This window comes from Gracilinanus agilis, chromosome 5 (genome assembly GCF_016433145.1).
Source record: "Gracilinanus agilis isolate LMUSP501 chromosome 5, AgileGrace, whole genome shotgun sequence".
In the NCBI taxonomy this organism is placed as follows: domain Eukaryota; kingdom Metazoa; phylum Chordata; class Mammalia; order Didelphimorphia; family Didelphidae; genus Gracilinanus; species Gracilinanus agilis.
Genome location: NC_058134.1, coordinates 20,889,193 through 20,905,923, shown reverse-complemented (window position 1 = coordinate 20,905,923; position 16,731 = coordinate 20,889,193). Strand labels below are relative to the sequence as shown.

Genomic DNA, 16,731 nt, shown 5'->3' with positions numbered 1-16,731 from the left:
GGCAGAGAATATGCTGGATGACATTTTCATAGGGATCTTCTTCATGCAAGTGGAATCTTATGCCAATGGAATCACAGCTTCAGTACCTGTCCCTGCACCCAGAAAGCACTGGACAGTCTTCACAGTCTCACCCACCATCTCATCTGACCTTCACAAAAATCGTGTGAGGGAAGCCCAGTGGATATTATCAACTTCGTTGGACAGATGAGGAAATGGAGTCTCCCAGCTTTGCTAAAAGTCAGTTGTGGAGCTCCGTGCCTTCAGGGTTCTAGTCTGAGGACCTTTCTACCAAGCCACAACTCCATGGAGGTAGCTCACCCGATTGCCAGACCAGGATCTCTAAAATAACACAATGAGAGCATCATGGCTAGAATGTTGGACTCCAATCCAGAATCTCCTTTAGTTCAAATCCTCCCTGACGTTAGTCACTTAATACCTCTCGGTCTCAGTCTACTCATCCCCTATAATGGGTTCATAATATCATACCTACATTTAGAGATTGTCGTGAGACCCAAATGAAATAATGCATATGGCCCAACTTGCAAACTTCACACTGCTGTAAGAACATCAGCTACAATTTCTTTCTCAAGCAGTTTATAACCTAAATGAGAAAAAGGGAGAAGGGCGATCTCTGAGGCGTGCTTATAAGGGAAGAGTTATCCTTAAAATAGGGAGCAAAACCTCCAGCATTAGGCGCTGGTCCAAGACCGAGTTACATCCTGGAAAGTCACCCAATCAGGCCAACTCCTCATTTGCCAAATTGGATCTGCCATCCTGCCGGCTTCTCGTCCATGAGGGTTAGACCATTACTGTCAGATCGGATAGATAGTGAGGATGATGCTCATTGTTTCCTAAAGATGCTGCTCGGCGTGTGCGTTTCCTGGCCTGCTACCAAATCTCGGTGTCTCAGACTTGGATGGGCAGCTGGGGGATGAGGGGATGGAGCGCCGGACTTGGAGTCAAGAGCACTCAGACGCCTACTAGCTGTAGGACTTGGGGAAATCCAACGTCCCTTCCAGCCCTAATCTAGGAGCCTAGGATCCCCCGAGAGCCCAGTCTAGTCCAAGGACTCTCAACATGATATCTGGGAACTTGAAAAAAATCTACAACTTTTCCATATTATTGGTTGGTTTTGTAATTTTCTGTATTTTAAATCATGATTCTGAGAAGGTGTCTGTTGGCCTCCGCAGATTGCCAAAGGTTTCCATGACATCCTTCGACACACACAAAGAGGATGAAAACCACCTGATGTACACTAGCCTGTCCCTCTACTAAAAATCCCTGAGAAGAAAACATTCGATGGAAAATGGTCCTCGAGACCCTACTTAAAGACCTCAAGTGAAGCTCTCCCAAACAGCCCATCCCACTCTAGTTAGTTGTTAACTAATTGTTGGGCATTTTTCCCCTTATATCTGCCTAAATCTGACTCTCAGCAATGCCCACCTCCACTGCTTTTTATTTGGGCAATCTGGAGCCGAGGAGAACAAGCTAAATATCTATCATACGACGGCCTTTTAAGTCCTTGAAGACAGCTACTACCCTGCTACCAGCCCAGTGCCCTTCCCTAAGTCTTGCCCAATTTTCTTTTCACCAGCTTCGCAACTCTAGAGATGGAAGGAGCCTTAGAGGCCATGTGGTCTAGCCCTCTCCGTCAGGAGATGAGGAAATGAAAGCTCACTGGGGTTGTGACTTGCCCAAGGCCACCCAGGTACTAAGGACAAGAGCCCTTTGACTTCAGAGCCAGTGATGCCTTTCTTCTTCAGCCCATCCTCCAATGGCATGGTTTCCAGTTCTCTTACCATTCTGGCCACCATCTTGTGGAGGTATTCTGACTCATCCAGGGCTTTCCTTAGTCTTCCACAGACCATCTCCCACCTACCCTTTCAGTATTTCAAATCCTTGCTAAAAACTCTCACTTCTAGCCCTTCTGCATTTCTTCACAATACCCTACATCCTTCTTCTATAAGCTGGCACAGCTGGAATGCACTCCCTCCTTGCCATCCATCCCTCTTGGAGTCCCTGCCTTTTGCCAAGTCACAGCTCAGGTGCCGCCTCCTAGAAATATCCTTCCCGATTCTCCTAGTCTTTCATATTTCTTCAGATTAACTTTGGTTGTTGTTCAATCATGTCCTACTCTTTGTGACTCCATTTGGAGTCTTCTTGGTGAAGATACCAGTAATTTGCCATTTCCTTCTCCAGTTCATTTTACAAATGAGGAAACTGAGGCCAACAGGGTGAAGTGACTTGCCCAGGGTCACCCAGCTAGTACGTGTCTGAGGCCAGATTTGAGCTCAAGTCTTCTGGACTCCAGGCTCAATCACGTAGCTGCCTCACATGAACTCATCTGGGTATCTATTGAATCCCTCCCAGGACTTACAGGTTATGCTCAAACTCTCAAAGCTTAAAACTGCAGTTAGCTTTAGGGGACCCCCTGCCCAAGCTCCAGGGAGGCAGGACCCGTTCGCTTTTTAGCTTTGTGTCTTCAGTGGTGATCACAGAAGTCAATCCTGCCATAAATGCTTCCTGAAGAAATGATGCAACCATCATTCAACATGGCACAGGGCGGATTAACAATGGCTTCCCTTCAACTGGCTCAATATGGTGACTCCAGTCGGGTCCCCCATCACCCTTTTATTCCTCTACTACAAAGGCCAACTTAGAAGGCATCCTCCGAAGACACGTCTGAGATTCGGCTGCCGGGAGCCATGAGTAAGCTAAGCAAGCAATCCCACCCCAAGAGAGCCAAGAGGCTCCCTCAGTGGACAAAAGCGCTTTGCTGAGCTCCAAGACGCTTCCCCGGGATGCACACGGCTTCACTGACTTCCTCGCCAAGACCTCTTCTTGGATTTCCTCTCCAGGAAAACCTAAGCCCGGGCCAGCCTTGCCCCTGAGTTTTCGAGGAAGGTTCAAGCTGGGCATTTCGCTGGAGGGGGAGAGAGAAGCAGGAAAGAGGTGGCAGGCACCCAGGACGTCGGAGTCCCTGGCACAGACTCGGCTTACAGAGTGGTTCGTTGTGTAAACAGATAGGCCTCTGGGGCGTAGGAAGGCTGCCCCTGGGCTGGAGGAAGAGGGACACTGCAGGCTTTGTTCCCAACAGAGAGCTACAGTGTGAATTTTCCCCTACGACTGGGCCCTGGGGCCAAGAGGAAGCGGTCACAGGCCCCTGGTAGGCAGCCTTCCATGGGTGACCGTCCATCTTGGTCCCCCCCCCCATTCTCCCAGCATGGCCTCCCCCATTGGGCTGAGCTCCCCGAGGGCTCCTCTGCAGCTGCTCTTTTTTACATTCCCTGTGCTGGACGCACAGTGGGCGCTCCAGAAATGGCCCTTGGTTTGTCTAACACGAGCTTCCCCTCAAATGGGGCAGCCGTCGCACGTCGGGGAGCCTAGGCAAGGGAGGAGAGGCCGGTCTGAGGAGGCCCAGAGACGGCCAGCTCACAGCTGGCCCTTTCCAGAAGCAAAGCCAGGATGGGCTTGTTCTAGAGCCGGAGGTGAGAAGAAAGGCTCCAGGGGTGGGGGGTGGGGGGAAACGCCAGCCTGAGGCTGCCTAGAACCCCCCAACCTGCCAGCCTGGAGCCAGGGCAGCCCCAGAATGGAGCAGACTCACTCCCTTGAGCAGGAATCGTGATGGGACGAGATGGGGCAGCTGCCTGGAACGGGCACCAGGTCCAGGATGGCCCTTCTCCATGCTGTCTGCTTCCTTTCCACCTCCATCATGGCCTCCTCCTCCCACTCGGTGCCCTGAACGGCTCTTTTTTAAAGCCCTGATCTTCCATCTTAGCATCAGTACTGGGCATCGGTTCCAAGGCAGAAGAGCAGTAAGGGCTAGACAATGGGGGTGAAGTGACTTATCCAGGGTCACCCAGCTAAGCCAAATTGGAACCCAGGACCTCCCCTCTCTAGGTTCTCAATCCACTGGGCCACCCAGCTGCCCCCCTCTAAATGGTCCTTAGCGAAGGCCGCCTGGTCATCCTTCCCCCGGGCAGAACCCCTTCTTTAGTTCTAGAGGAATGGTCAGTCAACGATGGCTCCTTCCTCCTCATCCACCCACACCCGCCTACCTGGAGGAGGAAGTCGAAGAGGGCCAGCCGGGCCCACTCGGTGTGGCGGACGCCCAGGCAGGGGGCCTGGCCCAGCGGAGCCCCAGTGCCAGCCACGCCGCAGCGGAGCCCCAGCAGGGTCCGGTACTGCAGCCATCCCAGGGCGAAGGAGTTCTGGTCGTTGTCGCCGTCGGCCAGGTGCCGGACGTCCGGGGCCCACCACACCACGGGCCGGGGCTGCCCCCTCGTGTAGCGGTAGGGCAGCAGCGGGCTGCGGAGGCGTCGAGCCACGGCGGGCAGGCTGCGGCCCAGCCCCAGCGCGCGGTCCAGGTGGAAGGCGAGCACCTCGTAGAGGTCCTCCGGCCGCTTGACCAGGCCGCAGAGCCCCTCCGAGCACAGCTGGCCCAGCTCCCGGGCAGGAGCGCCCCGGAGGCTCTCCAGAGAGAGCCCCACGCGGAGGACCTGCCCGTGCCCGGGGACCCTGGCCCTGGCGGTCACCTCTCCGCGGGCCAGCAGCCGCATCCTCCTCACGTCATCCTCCGGGAACCAGGGCGGGACCTCGTCCTTCCCCGGCGGCCCGGCGGCGCACCAGGCGGAGCCCTGAAGTTCCTCCACAGACACTGGCCACAAGCCGGCCGGCCGGCCCCGGGCAGGGGGACGCGCTCGCCCCTCGGCCCCTGGACTCCCTCTCTCAGCCCCGGCTGCCTGAGGAGGCAGGAGCGGCCCACCCTGCCCGGGTGCGAAGCCCTCGAGGAGGGAAGGGACGGCAGCTTTCCCAGCGGGCGACGCCGTCCAGGCGATGCCCCCTTTCAGTCGGGCAGCAGGAGAGAATGTTTTAATGGGCAGCTCCGGAGAGTGGTCGCCGTGCCAGGCAGGGCCCCGGCTTCTCTGGCCCCAGGAGTCCTTCCTCCCCAGAAGGACGTTCCCGGCCAGGCCCAGGTCACCGGGGGGCCCGGCGTCTCCCAGGGCGGCAGGGACAGCGGCGGCCGCATCCCTCCTGGCCCGCCTGCCACGAGGGGGGTGGCCGGGGCCTGCTCTGCGTCCGAGGCCTCCGTCCTCCTGGCAGACCAAGCTGGAGTTCTTCAGGGAGGCCCACCCTGCCCAAGGTCCCCCGCTCGCCATCTTCTGGCCCTGCCTGGAGCTCAGAGCCCGCAGCCTGCCCAGAGGAAGGGCCTCCCTCGCCCGGAGGGGTCGACCAGCCCATTGAGGAGCCTCCCCGGGATGCCCAGGGTCCAGGGCTGGGAGGCCTGGGGAGAAGCCGGTGAGGGCTGCCACGGACAAGGCCAGGAAGAAGCAAAAGCCGGTGACGGGTCGCCTTTTCCCACGCAGCCTTCTCCAGAGCCAGGAAGCCTAATGAATTAAAGAATATTTTATCTGTCATTGGGAAATAGTTAATGAAATAAAAACTGAAAAAGAACAAACTCTTCCCTTCTGTCTGAGCATGGGTTCCAAGGCAGAAAAGTAGTGAGGGCTGGGCAATGGGGATGAAGTGACTTGCCCAGGGTCACACAGCTAGCAAGTGTCTGAGGCCAGATTTGAACCTACCTCTTTTCCATTCTAGGCCCGATGCACTGTGCTACCTAGCTGCCCCTGATAAAGACATTTTTTAAAAAAGTTCAGGGTAGCTGGGTGACTCAGTGGATAGAGAGCCAGGCCTGGAGACTGAGGGTTCTGGATTCAAATGTGGGCTCTGACACATCCTAGCTGTGTGACCCTAAGCAAGTCCCTTGACTCTCTTTGCCTAGCTCTTACCGCTCTTCTGCCTTGGAACCAATACTTAGATAAAAGGTAAGGGTCCCAGCTGTGTGACCCTGGGCAAGTCACTTGACCCCCATTGCCTACTCTTACCACTCTTCCACCTATAAGTCAATACACAGAAGTTAAGGGTTTAAAAGAAAAAAAAAAAGAAAAAAAAAGGTAAGGGTTTAAAAAAAAAGAATTTGGGGTTCTGGATTCAAATCCTGGGTCTGCTACATACTTTCTGTGTTTGTCCTGGGGATAATGATGATGATAACTAGAATTTATATAATGATTCAAGGTTCACAAAGTGCTTGGCATTATGTCATCTTGTTGGAGCCTCCCATCAGCCCTGGAAAGTAAGTATCCATCATTTACAGCTGAAGAAACTGAGGCAGTGAGAGGGTAAGTGACTTGCTTAGAGTCCTACTGCCAGTGGGTATCTGAGGTGGTATTTGAACTCAGGTCTTTCTGCCTCCAGTAGGGCTCCTCGGTTAAGGGAAACTGGTCAAGGGAAACAGCCTCCATGTCCCTTTCCACACACCTGCCCCACATCCCAAGCCAGGCTACCTTCTCGTTGGTGCTCAGTCTCCTGGCCCATCACCACCTCAGGCTGTCCCCCACCTCATCTCTCCTCAGCCTCAGCTCCCAGTGCCCACATCTTTCCTCAAAACCACCTCAATGAAACAGCAAATTATGATGTCACCCCCTTCATAAATGTTTGTTGAATTAAAACTTTGACTAGGGATCTTCCGCTGGCACAGGTTGGCACGCTTTGTCTTGTCTTGGGGAGCAGCTACATGGTACGATGGACGGAGTGCTGGGTCTGGACTCAAGGAACACCCAAACAAAGTGACCCTAGGCAAGTCATTTAATCTCGATCTGACTCAGTTTCCTCATCCATGAAATGGCCATAATAAGCCTCCAACTCTCAGAGCTAGAGATATATTTGTAAAGCTCTCTGCCAACCTTCAAGTGCCATGTAAACGCTGGCTCTCCTTATGGCTTATTAGCCAGGATGACGATGACTTCTGAAAACAAAGATGGTGCTTTGGGGCTCTCCCCCTTCCCAACTCTTTGTCTCAGCCTCCTTCCCTCCCCCCCCCCCATCTAAATTCTGTGGCTGTGGAAGCATCACGGGGCTCCTCATCACTTCCCAGAACATCCACAGAGCCCTGGGAGAGGCCTCTCAGAGCCCTCTGTGGCTTGTGGAGAAGCCCAGGCACATTCTCCTTCCGCAGCTCATCGAACCGCAAGTCGGAGCAGATTGAAAACGAAGTTGAAAGAACCATCCGTTGGCATTTCCCTGAAAAACCCATCCTGGGCCTGCCTAGGCTCCGTCTCTGCCCAGCCCCTGCCCAGCCCCATCGGGGCTCCCAGCCCTCTCCACACCCGTGACTGGCCAAGAGAGGCAGAGAAGGGCTCTCGGCTCCCACGAGGCTACATCTCAGTTTCCCCAACAGTAAAACAGAGACAACAAGGCCGAGTTCCTTTGCCAGGTGGCCGCCTCCTCCAGGTTGGCCTCTCTTCCTTCCTTTCCCCTCCATCTCTCCTCCACATTCCCCGGAGTATTTGGTTTGGCTCTCCTTGTGCCCACTATGGGCTACACTGCATTGGACGCCTCTCAGTGAATGTCTTCCCATAAAATTTCTAAAAGACGATTTACCTTCTTCATGGAGCCGATGGCCCAAACCTTGAGTACAAAATCCCATCAGAAAACTGAGGTTGTAGGTTGTACTACTTGAGGGCAAGGTTGGGGGCCGGGGTGGGGGGGGGGGAGTCACTGCTGCTCAGAGATGAGGGAAGGCTTCCTGGAGGAGGCAAAATGTCCAGGAGGCTTTAAGGGAGGCAGAAGGTCCTAGACCAGGAACTAGAAGGCATCCATTCAACCCCCTTTATTTTACAGGTGAGGAAACTGAGGCCCACAGCGATAAAGTGTCTTCATCCTAGAAACCTTAGATCGAAAGCTGGAAGGGACCTCAAAGGCCATCCAGTACAGCCCCCATCACTTTAAAGAGAGGAAACTGAGGCTGAGAGGGACTGATCACCTACACCCAGTGAGGAAGCATGGGAGGAGGGGATTGGAACTCAGGCGTCTGACTTCAGGTTCCGGGCTCCTTCCAGGGTACCACAAAGCCTCCAAGATCACAGCAGGCAATCCGGAGCCTGATTAGTGGAGCGAACGTTGTCAAGGTGATTCCAGGCAAAGAAGCTCTTCCAGGGTCTCTCTCAGCCAGCAGCAATGCGGGAGATCTCCATGGTGACGGGTGCCCAGCAGCCTTTATCACACTCGCAGGCAGACCAGTGAACAAAGCAAGCCTTCTCTATTCAAGAGAGCCCCAGCCAGCCCTGCAAAGCCAGAAATATAGCCCAGCCCAGAGAAGAACCAGCCTGTCCCGTCTCCCAGCCATCTGATCCCTCCTGCTTGTCCTTACTGAGCTGAATAAGGAGCTGGGAGAGGCAGGAAACAGAGGAGAGTGAGGAAGCCCCATTCAGGCTTTAGATGTCTCTCTGGGGCTATATTCTCTGTCTCTGTCTCTCTGTCTTTGTCTCTTTCCCTCTCTCCCTCCCTCCCTCTCTCCTTTCTCTCTCTGTCTCACTCTTTCCCTCTCTCTTCCTCTCTCTCCTACCCTCTCTCTCTCTCTTCTGCTTCTCTATCTCTGTCTCCCCTCCCTCTTTCTCTCTCCTTCCTTCTCTCTGTCTTTGTCTCTGTCTCTCCTGCCCTCTCTCTGCCTTCTTTCTCTGTCTCTTCTCTCAAAGATCCAAATCAGCACGTGTTGGCATTGGAAGGGGCCTGGAGCCTGTGAGACTAAAAATGAATGAATACTCCAAGTATTTAAATTTATAGGATTTAATAACAACAAAGTGAGAGAGAAAAGGGGTTCCTTCAGCTGAGTGAGCAAAGAGCCAGAGACCCAGCAGCCTACCACGCTGGAGCCAATCTATTAGCAAACATTTCCTGAGCACCTACTATGCGCTGGGCCCTGGGTTAGAAGCTGGGGCTACGGAGACTAAAATGAAGTATTCCCTCCCTCCAGCAGACAACACATGCACACTTAGGTGCACATGTGTGTTTTGAACCAGCTCTATGTAAATTTACCAACACAGACATGACTTGTAGTCTTTGGAACCATCCTGGGGCCAATGAGGAGTTAAGTGACTTGGCCAGGGCCACCCAGACAGCATGGGCCAGAGGCCAGCGTCTCTAAGGATGGCTCCCTCTCCTTCAGGACACTTTTTATGAGTTCTTTGCTCCTCAGCTGCTCTCTCTCTCTCTCTCTCTCTCTCTCTCTCTCTCCAAGGCAGGGAGGACTTTTCAGAGAAAGCAGCCATCTGGCTGGGAGTCGAGGAGCCCCAGCAGCCAAGGTCCACGTGGCTGAGCACACCAGGCAGCGAGCTGGGGCTACCCTCCCCAGCACTGGCATTCGGATGCCACAGCACAAAGGCAGTGGGGTATGCCAGGAATTCCTCTCTTCCCCAGAATGTCTTCATTCTTGGAGGCAGCCCAGCTCAGCCCAGTCTGGGCCTTTTCAAACGAAAGGGTTCTTTCCCCCAGAAACACAAGACACCCCCCCCACCCTCCCAGGACTGCTTCACGACCCTCGGAAGCCTCCTGAGCCCAGGGCAGACCAACCCAAGCATCCAGGAACAAGTAATGGCCAGGGGAGGAAAAGAAAGGACCAGAAGGCCATAGGAGCCCAGGGCCATTTAGTCCAATCCCTTCATTTTACAGGTGGGGAAACTGAGGTTCAGAGAGCTCATGAACCCATGAAGCAATTCATCTTGGGTCCCAGGGAGGCTCTCCAGGGTCCTAGGACAAGGCTTTATCGGGACTATTAGCTCCCATTTCTCTCAAGGCTGGGCAGGACCCAGTGTGGTATGTTAGAGAGAGAACTGGGCCAGATATGACTTCAGCACCAGACATTGTTGAGTGACCCTGGACAAGGCACCCTTCTTTTGTCCCAGAAACTCTTTGGGACTGCGAGCTGCAGAGAACCCCCAACCCGTATATGTGGAGAGACATTCCTCACCAGGGAATTCCTTCTATTGGTGAAAGACCAAGTCCAGTCCTCGAACTGAGTCTTGAATTTTGGATATATTTATATACAGACATGTTGTTTCCTCTACTAGACTGTAAGCTCCTTGAGGACAGTCTTTGCATTGATAAAGGGCCCTTCTTTCCTGTCTGAGAGCCCCCTGTGCTGAGGAAATCACACAGGAATGGGTGAATAAAAGGGAAAATGGGGAGGAGAGAAGGTGCATCCCGAAGGGGAAATTAGAAAATGGGCTTCCCTCTCTTCTTTGTGGAGGTGGGGGCCTAGGGGTGTGGAGTACAGCATGCCCCGTCAGGCTCCCTTGAGACATTGGCTAGTTTAGCTGAATTGCGCCCCCCCTTCTCCTTTTTCTTCTCTCTTCTTTCTTAAAGGGAATAGATTGCTCTTTGGCTAAGGCTGGGAAGGTGAGGATGGGAATATTTGGAAATGAAGGCGATGTCCAAACCAAAGGCATCCATCAAACATTTAAAGAAAAAAGAAAACACTAAAAACCCTCCTACTTGGTGAGTTCTTTACATTTTACAGAGCATGCGGGGCAGGGGGGCATCCGCATCCTCATCGTCATCATTTTATAGAGGCTCAGAGAAATCCGATTATTCCCCGGCGTCCCGCAGCCAGGAAGAATAACAGCTGGATGTGCAGCCATAAGCTCTTCCCATTTGGTCACACCGTTCCCTCCTCCACCTCCACCCCATCTCCCGAGCCCTGGCTCTGTCCCTTTGCTGTCATCTCCAACATGGATCTCTCTTGGAAAACCCTTCCTCGCATTGACCAGCTTTCCAAGAGATGGCTCGGGAGGGAGGCTTCCCAGGACGCCTCAGGAAACCCTGCCCGGCACCGGAGCGGAATGCATCGTCCAGATGGCCGGCTTCGCTGAGCTGTCCTTGAAGTCTGTCCATGTTTCCAACTAGATCAGACCAAATACAACAGCTCATTTGTTGAAGGTCCAATGCAGGGGCGGGGGAGTGGAGGAGGGCTGGGTGACAAGACCTGGCTGGCTCATTCCTGATTTATTCTCAGCAAATGATTGTTAAATGCCTACCACGGATCAGGCACTGCAGGAAAGAGAAAATTCGAGAACGGTAAAATCTAGCCCAGTGCATCAACAAAAGGGATCTCCACCATAACGTCCCTGAGGAGTGAGGGTCAGGCCTCCAAGGAGGGGGGACTCACTAGTCAAGTAACAAACATCTATTAAGCAATGCACCAAGAGGCAGATTCGAGGCTTTATGAGGTATTTATCCCAACAGTATAATTGGTACGAAACCTGTCCATCCCAGCTAGAAATCTGACATACAGATTCCAGGGGAAAATGGATGAAAGCTTAGAGAGCTCTCACTGCAAAGAGGCACTTCATATCTCCCAAAGATTCTCTTGCTATCGTCCTTGAGATGTTCCTCCTAAGCACGGGGTAGATTCCTTGTAAAGCCTCGATTTTTTTTTCATCTTATCTCTGGTTCCCTTTGCAGGCATTGCCATCAGCCCTTGCCATCCTGAAGATATTGCCCATTGGGATCTTTGGATTAAGCCTACACTGCCCATCTTTAGATTTAATCACCAAAGGCGAGAACACCTCCAATTCTGGGAGGTCTGTAACCCACGTGTGCTAGAGTGGATGACGAATCAGAATCAACTGACTCCCCCTAGGCAGTCCTATGAGAATTGTCCATTGTGATTGGACATGCAAACTAGGAGAAGAGGCACAAGAAGTGACACATGTGACCCCTTTAAAAGGAGAAGGTCTTCTGTTGGAGGGGGGCTTCTGGTGAAGAGGGCGGCTGATGAAGGAGCTCTTCTGGTCCATGGAGGAGTGCTGGCTGGAACGCTGAGACCCTGGTGAGACTGCTTCCAATATCTTCTTTAGAAGTCCACGTGGTGAGTTTAAAGACTGAATCTTTCTGAACTACTCTTAAGGAACTTCCCTTTATTTTTTTTAAATTTTTAATATTTATTTTTTAGAAAAGTTAACATGGTTACATGATTCATGTTCTTACTTTCCCCTTCACCCCCGACCTCCCCCCACATAGCCCAGTACACATTTCCACTGGTTTTAACATGTGTCATCAATCAAGACTTATTTCCATATTATTGATAGTTGCATTGGTGTGGTAGTTTCTGGTCTACATCCCCAATCATGTCCACCTCAACCCATGTGTTCAAGCAGTTGCTTTTCTTCTGTGTTTCCTCTCCTATAGCTCTTCCTCTGAATGTGGGCAGCATCTTTTCCATAAATCCCTCAGAATTGTCCTGGGTCATTGCATTGCTGCTAGTACAAAAGTCCATTACATTCTATTTTACCACAGTGTATTGATCTCTATGTACAATGTTCTCCTGGTTCTGCTCCTTTCACTCCTCATTCATTCCTGGACGTCATTCCAGTTCACATGGAATTCCTCCAGTTTATTATTCCTTTTAGCACAATAGTATTCCATCACCAGCAGATACCACAGTGTGTTCAGTCATTCCCCAAATGAAGGTCATACCCTCATTTTCCAGTTTTCTGCCACCACAAAAAGTGCAGCTATAAATATTTTTGTACAAGTCTGTTTATCTATGATCCCTTTGGGGTACAAACCCAACAATGATATGGCTGGATCAAAGGACAGGAGGAACTTCCCTTTAATAGACTCTGTGAATGAAGCTTCATTCACTTCTGGGCCTCTGGCCCTCTGATTCTTGGCTGAGGGTTAATTAGATCTACCTGGATTAATTAGAGGATTGTAGTAATTTACCTACTGTGTTAGATTCTTATTTCCTTATTTCTCTCTCTCTTCTCAACTGTAAATAAACTTTCATAAAAGTCAATTTTGACTTGAGATTATTCTTAATTGAGGATTGATAATAGTTCAATCCTCTGGTGACCATCTTTTAATATATTGAATCCCAAAAAATCCTTTCCCCTCCCTTACACAAAGTACTAATAAAAAATCTGTAAATCCTTCAGTTCTCTGACGTTCACAAGGCCCTCCTCTACCCAAGGGTGTTGGGAGGAAAAGAGAATGAGAAAGACAGCGGCTGAAGCACTTATCTTCCCTCACAAAGAAATTTCTTCTGAGGAATCCCAAGAATTCTGAGGGAAGAGAATGAAGTTAGGCTGGAAGCTTCTACCACTAAACATCTCAAATCTTGAAACCCAGGTTCCAAACTGGTTTGCTATTTTACAGATCACCCACAAAGGGCAACCGATTTCATCAACCATACCTTCCCGTCCGCCATCATTTCCATTCAACCAATGGTTTTTGAGAACATCCAAATGAATTGAGGACTTTCTCCATACTTAGTTGAAAGGTTTTGAATGATTTAGAGAAGGGTTCTCCCTTGGTTAAAGTATCAAGGTATAGCATTTTAATATTTGCTTGAAGTGGGGTGGGAATATTTTGGTTATTCCTATTCTTACAAGTGGTTCCTAGCAAGAGTCTACAGATTTTCTATATAAAGTGGCCAGTCTTTGTAGAAAATCAGAATATACTTTCAGCTCCAAATGGGCCTCCAAGATTTGTTTTGGCTCTTTAATCGTCAGATCTCTCAGAAGTTTATCATAACTTCCCTTCACAAGATTACAAAGGAAATTCCATCTAGAAAACCTCCACCTAAAGTCTTCAGGAAATACGTTTGACCATCCCGATGGCCCCGATACTTCTTGTAAAAAGTTACTGGTTTGTTTTTGTTTATCATGTGTTCTGCTTTTAGACTCACACCCATTTGGCTGCATGTTCTTTCTATACAGTGGATCATCCCTTGTTTCTTCAACAAGAGTCTCTCATCTCACCACCCTCCAGAAATGGGATGCTGAAACCTAAAACTAAAGGAGGAATGAGGACACGTGGAAAAGCCTGATTCTTTGTTTCCAAAAAGAAAAAAAAAAAAAAGGAAAACACAGTTCCAAGTTGGATCCACATCCTGGATTCTCAAAGACTCGTATCCCACTGGGGAAAAATAAATCAACTTAAAAAAAAAAAAAGAACAGCCTCCTCTGATCATCTTTGTAGCTATGCCTGGTTTCCAACAGCTGGAGGAATGTTGGCGGCTCCGTGAGCTGCATAAGGAGAAAGATTTCAAAATGGCAACAAGCAGACTTTCTGACCTGCTTTGCAGTTTCCTCAGGGACATTTTTTTAAACCCCGAACTTCCATCTTGGAGTCAATACTGTGTATTGGCTCCAAGGCAGAAGAGCGGGAAGGGTAGGCAATGGGGGTCAAGTGACTTGCCCAGGGTCACCCAGCTGGGAAGTGTCTGAGGCCAGATTTGAACCCAAGACCTCCTGTCTCTAGGTCTGGCTCTCCATCCACTGAGCCACCCAGCTGCCCCCACCTTAGGGACATTCTTGAAAAAGAATGAGCTGATAGATCAGATTGGCAAAATACTCTCCGCACAGAAGCAGCTAGTGGAATATTTGCTTAGAGTAAGACGGGGAATGAATGGAATGAGAGGAAAGAGAAGGTGCCGTGAGCAAGTTTAGGCGATGCGAGGATGGCTCAGCCAACAGAGCAAACTCTATTGTTTTTGCCTCTTTTTGCATCTACTGTGCGCTCCAACTGAGCAGGACCCCCCAACATCACTGCATCATTCTGCGCCCCCCACCTAGTCCTCTCCGCTCTGCTCCACACAGATCAGGGCTCAGTTCGACCCAAGAGATATTCATTGAACAGACAACAATCACAATCATTTATGCGACCCTTTAAGCTTGCAAGGACACGTGAAGATATTGCTTTATCCTCACAGAAGTAGGCCCTGCGCTTGGAGAACACGCATGCCGTGTACTCAGATGAGCAAATACTAGCATTCCAAGGAAGGAGTGAGCGTAAATCGGGAAAGATCAGAGAAGGCTGCCTGGAGGAGGTCGCACTTGAGTTGGACCTTGAAGGATTTTTTAAGAAATATTTTTAAAAATAACCTTAACTTTCCATCTTCTGATCAAAACTGTGTATTGGTTCTGAGGCAGAAGAGCAGTAAAGGCTAGGTGATGGGGGTGAAGTGACTTGCCCAGGGTCACCCAGCCAGGAAACCAGATTGAAAGCCAGAACCTCCTGTCTCTGGCCCGGCTCTCTGTCCCCCAAGTCACCAGCGGCCCCTGAGAGGCTGGGAGGGAGACGTGAGGAGACAGAATTGGGGGCACAAAGGACAGACAGCAAATGTGAAAGCACGAAACGGGAGGCGGGACGTGACGTGGGAGGGACAGAGAGGAGGACAGCGGAGCCAGATCATGGATTCCGGAAGCTTTGGGGAGGCCTTTACAAATATTATTGCATTTTATCCTCAGCCACAGTCCCTGCCCTCAAGGAAGGAAGCGAAGGCCAGAACAGGCGCCCCTCACCTGGCATGGCGGCTGTGGCAGCCTTTGTAGACCTCCTTCACGGTCCGTGTCTTTGTGCACTCGGGAATATTATTCTGACACACGGGCTGATGGGGACGTTACTGGGGACGGAGACGCCAAACGGTCACTCTAGTCCAACTATCGATAATGTGGAATTAATCAATGATACATGTAACACCCAGTGGAACTGCGTGTCGGCCGTGGGGGGTTTGGGGAGAAGGAGCGGACGTGAAACATGCAACATGGGGAAATAGTCAAAATAAAAAATAAAAATGTAACATAAAAGAGAATATTATTCTGAGAGGAGCTCTGGAGGCTTTGGCAGACTTCTAAAGGGATCCTGGGACACCCACCAAGGCGAAGAACGCCGGTTCGCTATAGGGAAGCCAGGAAGGGGCTCACCAGAGGAGTCTCTGGTTGATCTTGGAGGCAAGAGGGAGCCACTAAGGTTTATTGAAGGGTGGAGGGAGGACGTCGTGATCAGGCCCGAACTTCAGGGGAAACAACCGTAGTGGAGACAGATGAAAGATGGAAGAAAGAGAGGAGATGGGTGTTGGGGCCACCCAATGGGGGAGAAGGAAGGAGACAGAATTAAGGACCCAATAAGAAAGAGTCGGCCTCCAAGGACAGGGTCAAGGGCCAAGACAGGACAGGCGCACGCAGGAGGGAGGCTGGGGAAGAAGGCGGCAGCGAGATCGGGGAGCTCCGGAAGAATCCTTGCAATCCTTTTTGTTTTAACTGAGCGGGGGGCAAAGTGTGCCCAGAGAACAGCTGTGGGGAGGCCTCGGCTGCTTGAGGAGGGAGAAGGAAGTTTGGGCTGGGAGCTTTGACGGCTGGACGGGAGCCCATCAGGGAAGACTAAAAGGAATGTCAGGCAAGGAGAGCCTGGCTGAGGTGAGAGCTAGGAATTCACGGGGAACCCAGGGAGCAGGGGTGTGACTGCCTCCCACCGAACCCCACACTGTAACTGGCTTGATGGCTATAGGCCAGCTGCCCCGCCTCTCCAAACCTCAGTTTCCCCATCAGTAAATTGATGATTGCAGATTTAGAGCTGGAAGGGAGCTCAAAGACCACCTTGTCCAACCTCTTCAGTTTACAGAACCGCATTTGTCACTTCATGGGGCAGGGAACTCCCAGAGGAGAAACTCCCTCTGCCAATACCATTTCTGCAACTTTAGTCTCAGAGACTAGCCGAGAACGCAAAGAGCTCAAGAGGCTCACCCAGAATCACAGTGGCAATCAGTAAGTGCTTCCTGGGTGCCGAGCACTGTGTTAAGAGCTGAAGTACAGTCAAAAACAGACCCTGCCCTCAAGGAGTTTAGGACCCAATACGTGTAGATAGGTACATCTAAGATCACATATAGGTGCATGTATAAACATACATACATCTATTATGTGTTTAATCAATATACATATGTATACTCACATACACACACTAGAGTGAGACTCTGGGCAAGTCACTTAACCCTACTGGCCTTAGTTTCCCCATCTGTAAAACAAACTGGAAAAGGAAAAAAGAAAGAGGAAGAAGAAGAAGAAGAAGAAGAAGAAGAAGAAGAAGAAGAAGAAGAAGAAGAAGAAGAAGAAG

The 16,731-nt window shown here is 51.0% G+C and overlaps 1 protein-coding gene across 1 annotated transcript in view; it reads right to left on the bottom strand.

Moving 5' to 3' along the window:
• GASK1A (golgi associated kinase 1A) overlaps positions 1 to 16,731 on the bottom strand; it is an 81,156-nt gene that overhangs the window by 48,891 nt on the left and 15,534 nt on the right. The window contains 1 exon segment of the mRNA XM_044678872.1: positions 4,059 to 5,387. Within this exon segment, the coding sequence (XP_044534807.1) occupies positions 4,059 to 5,387 (1,329 nt within the window).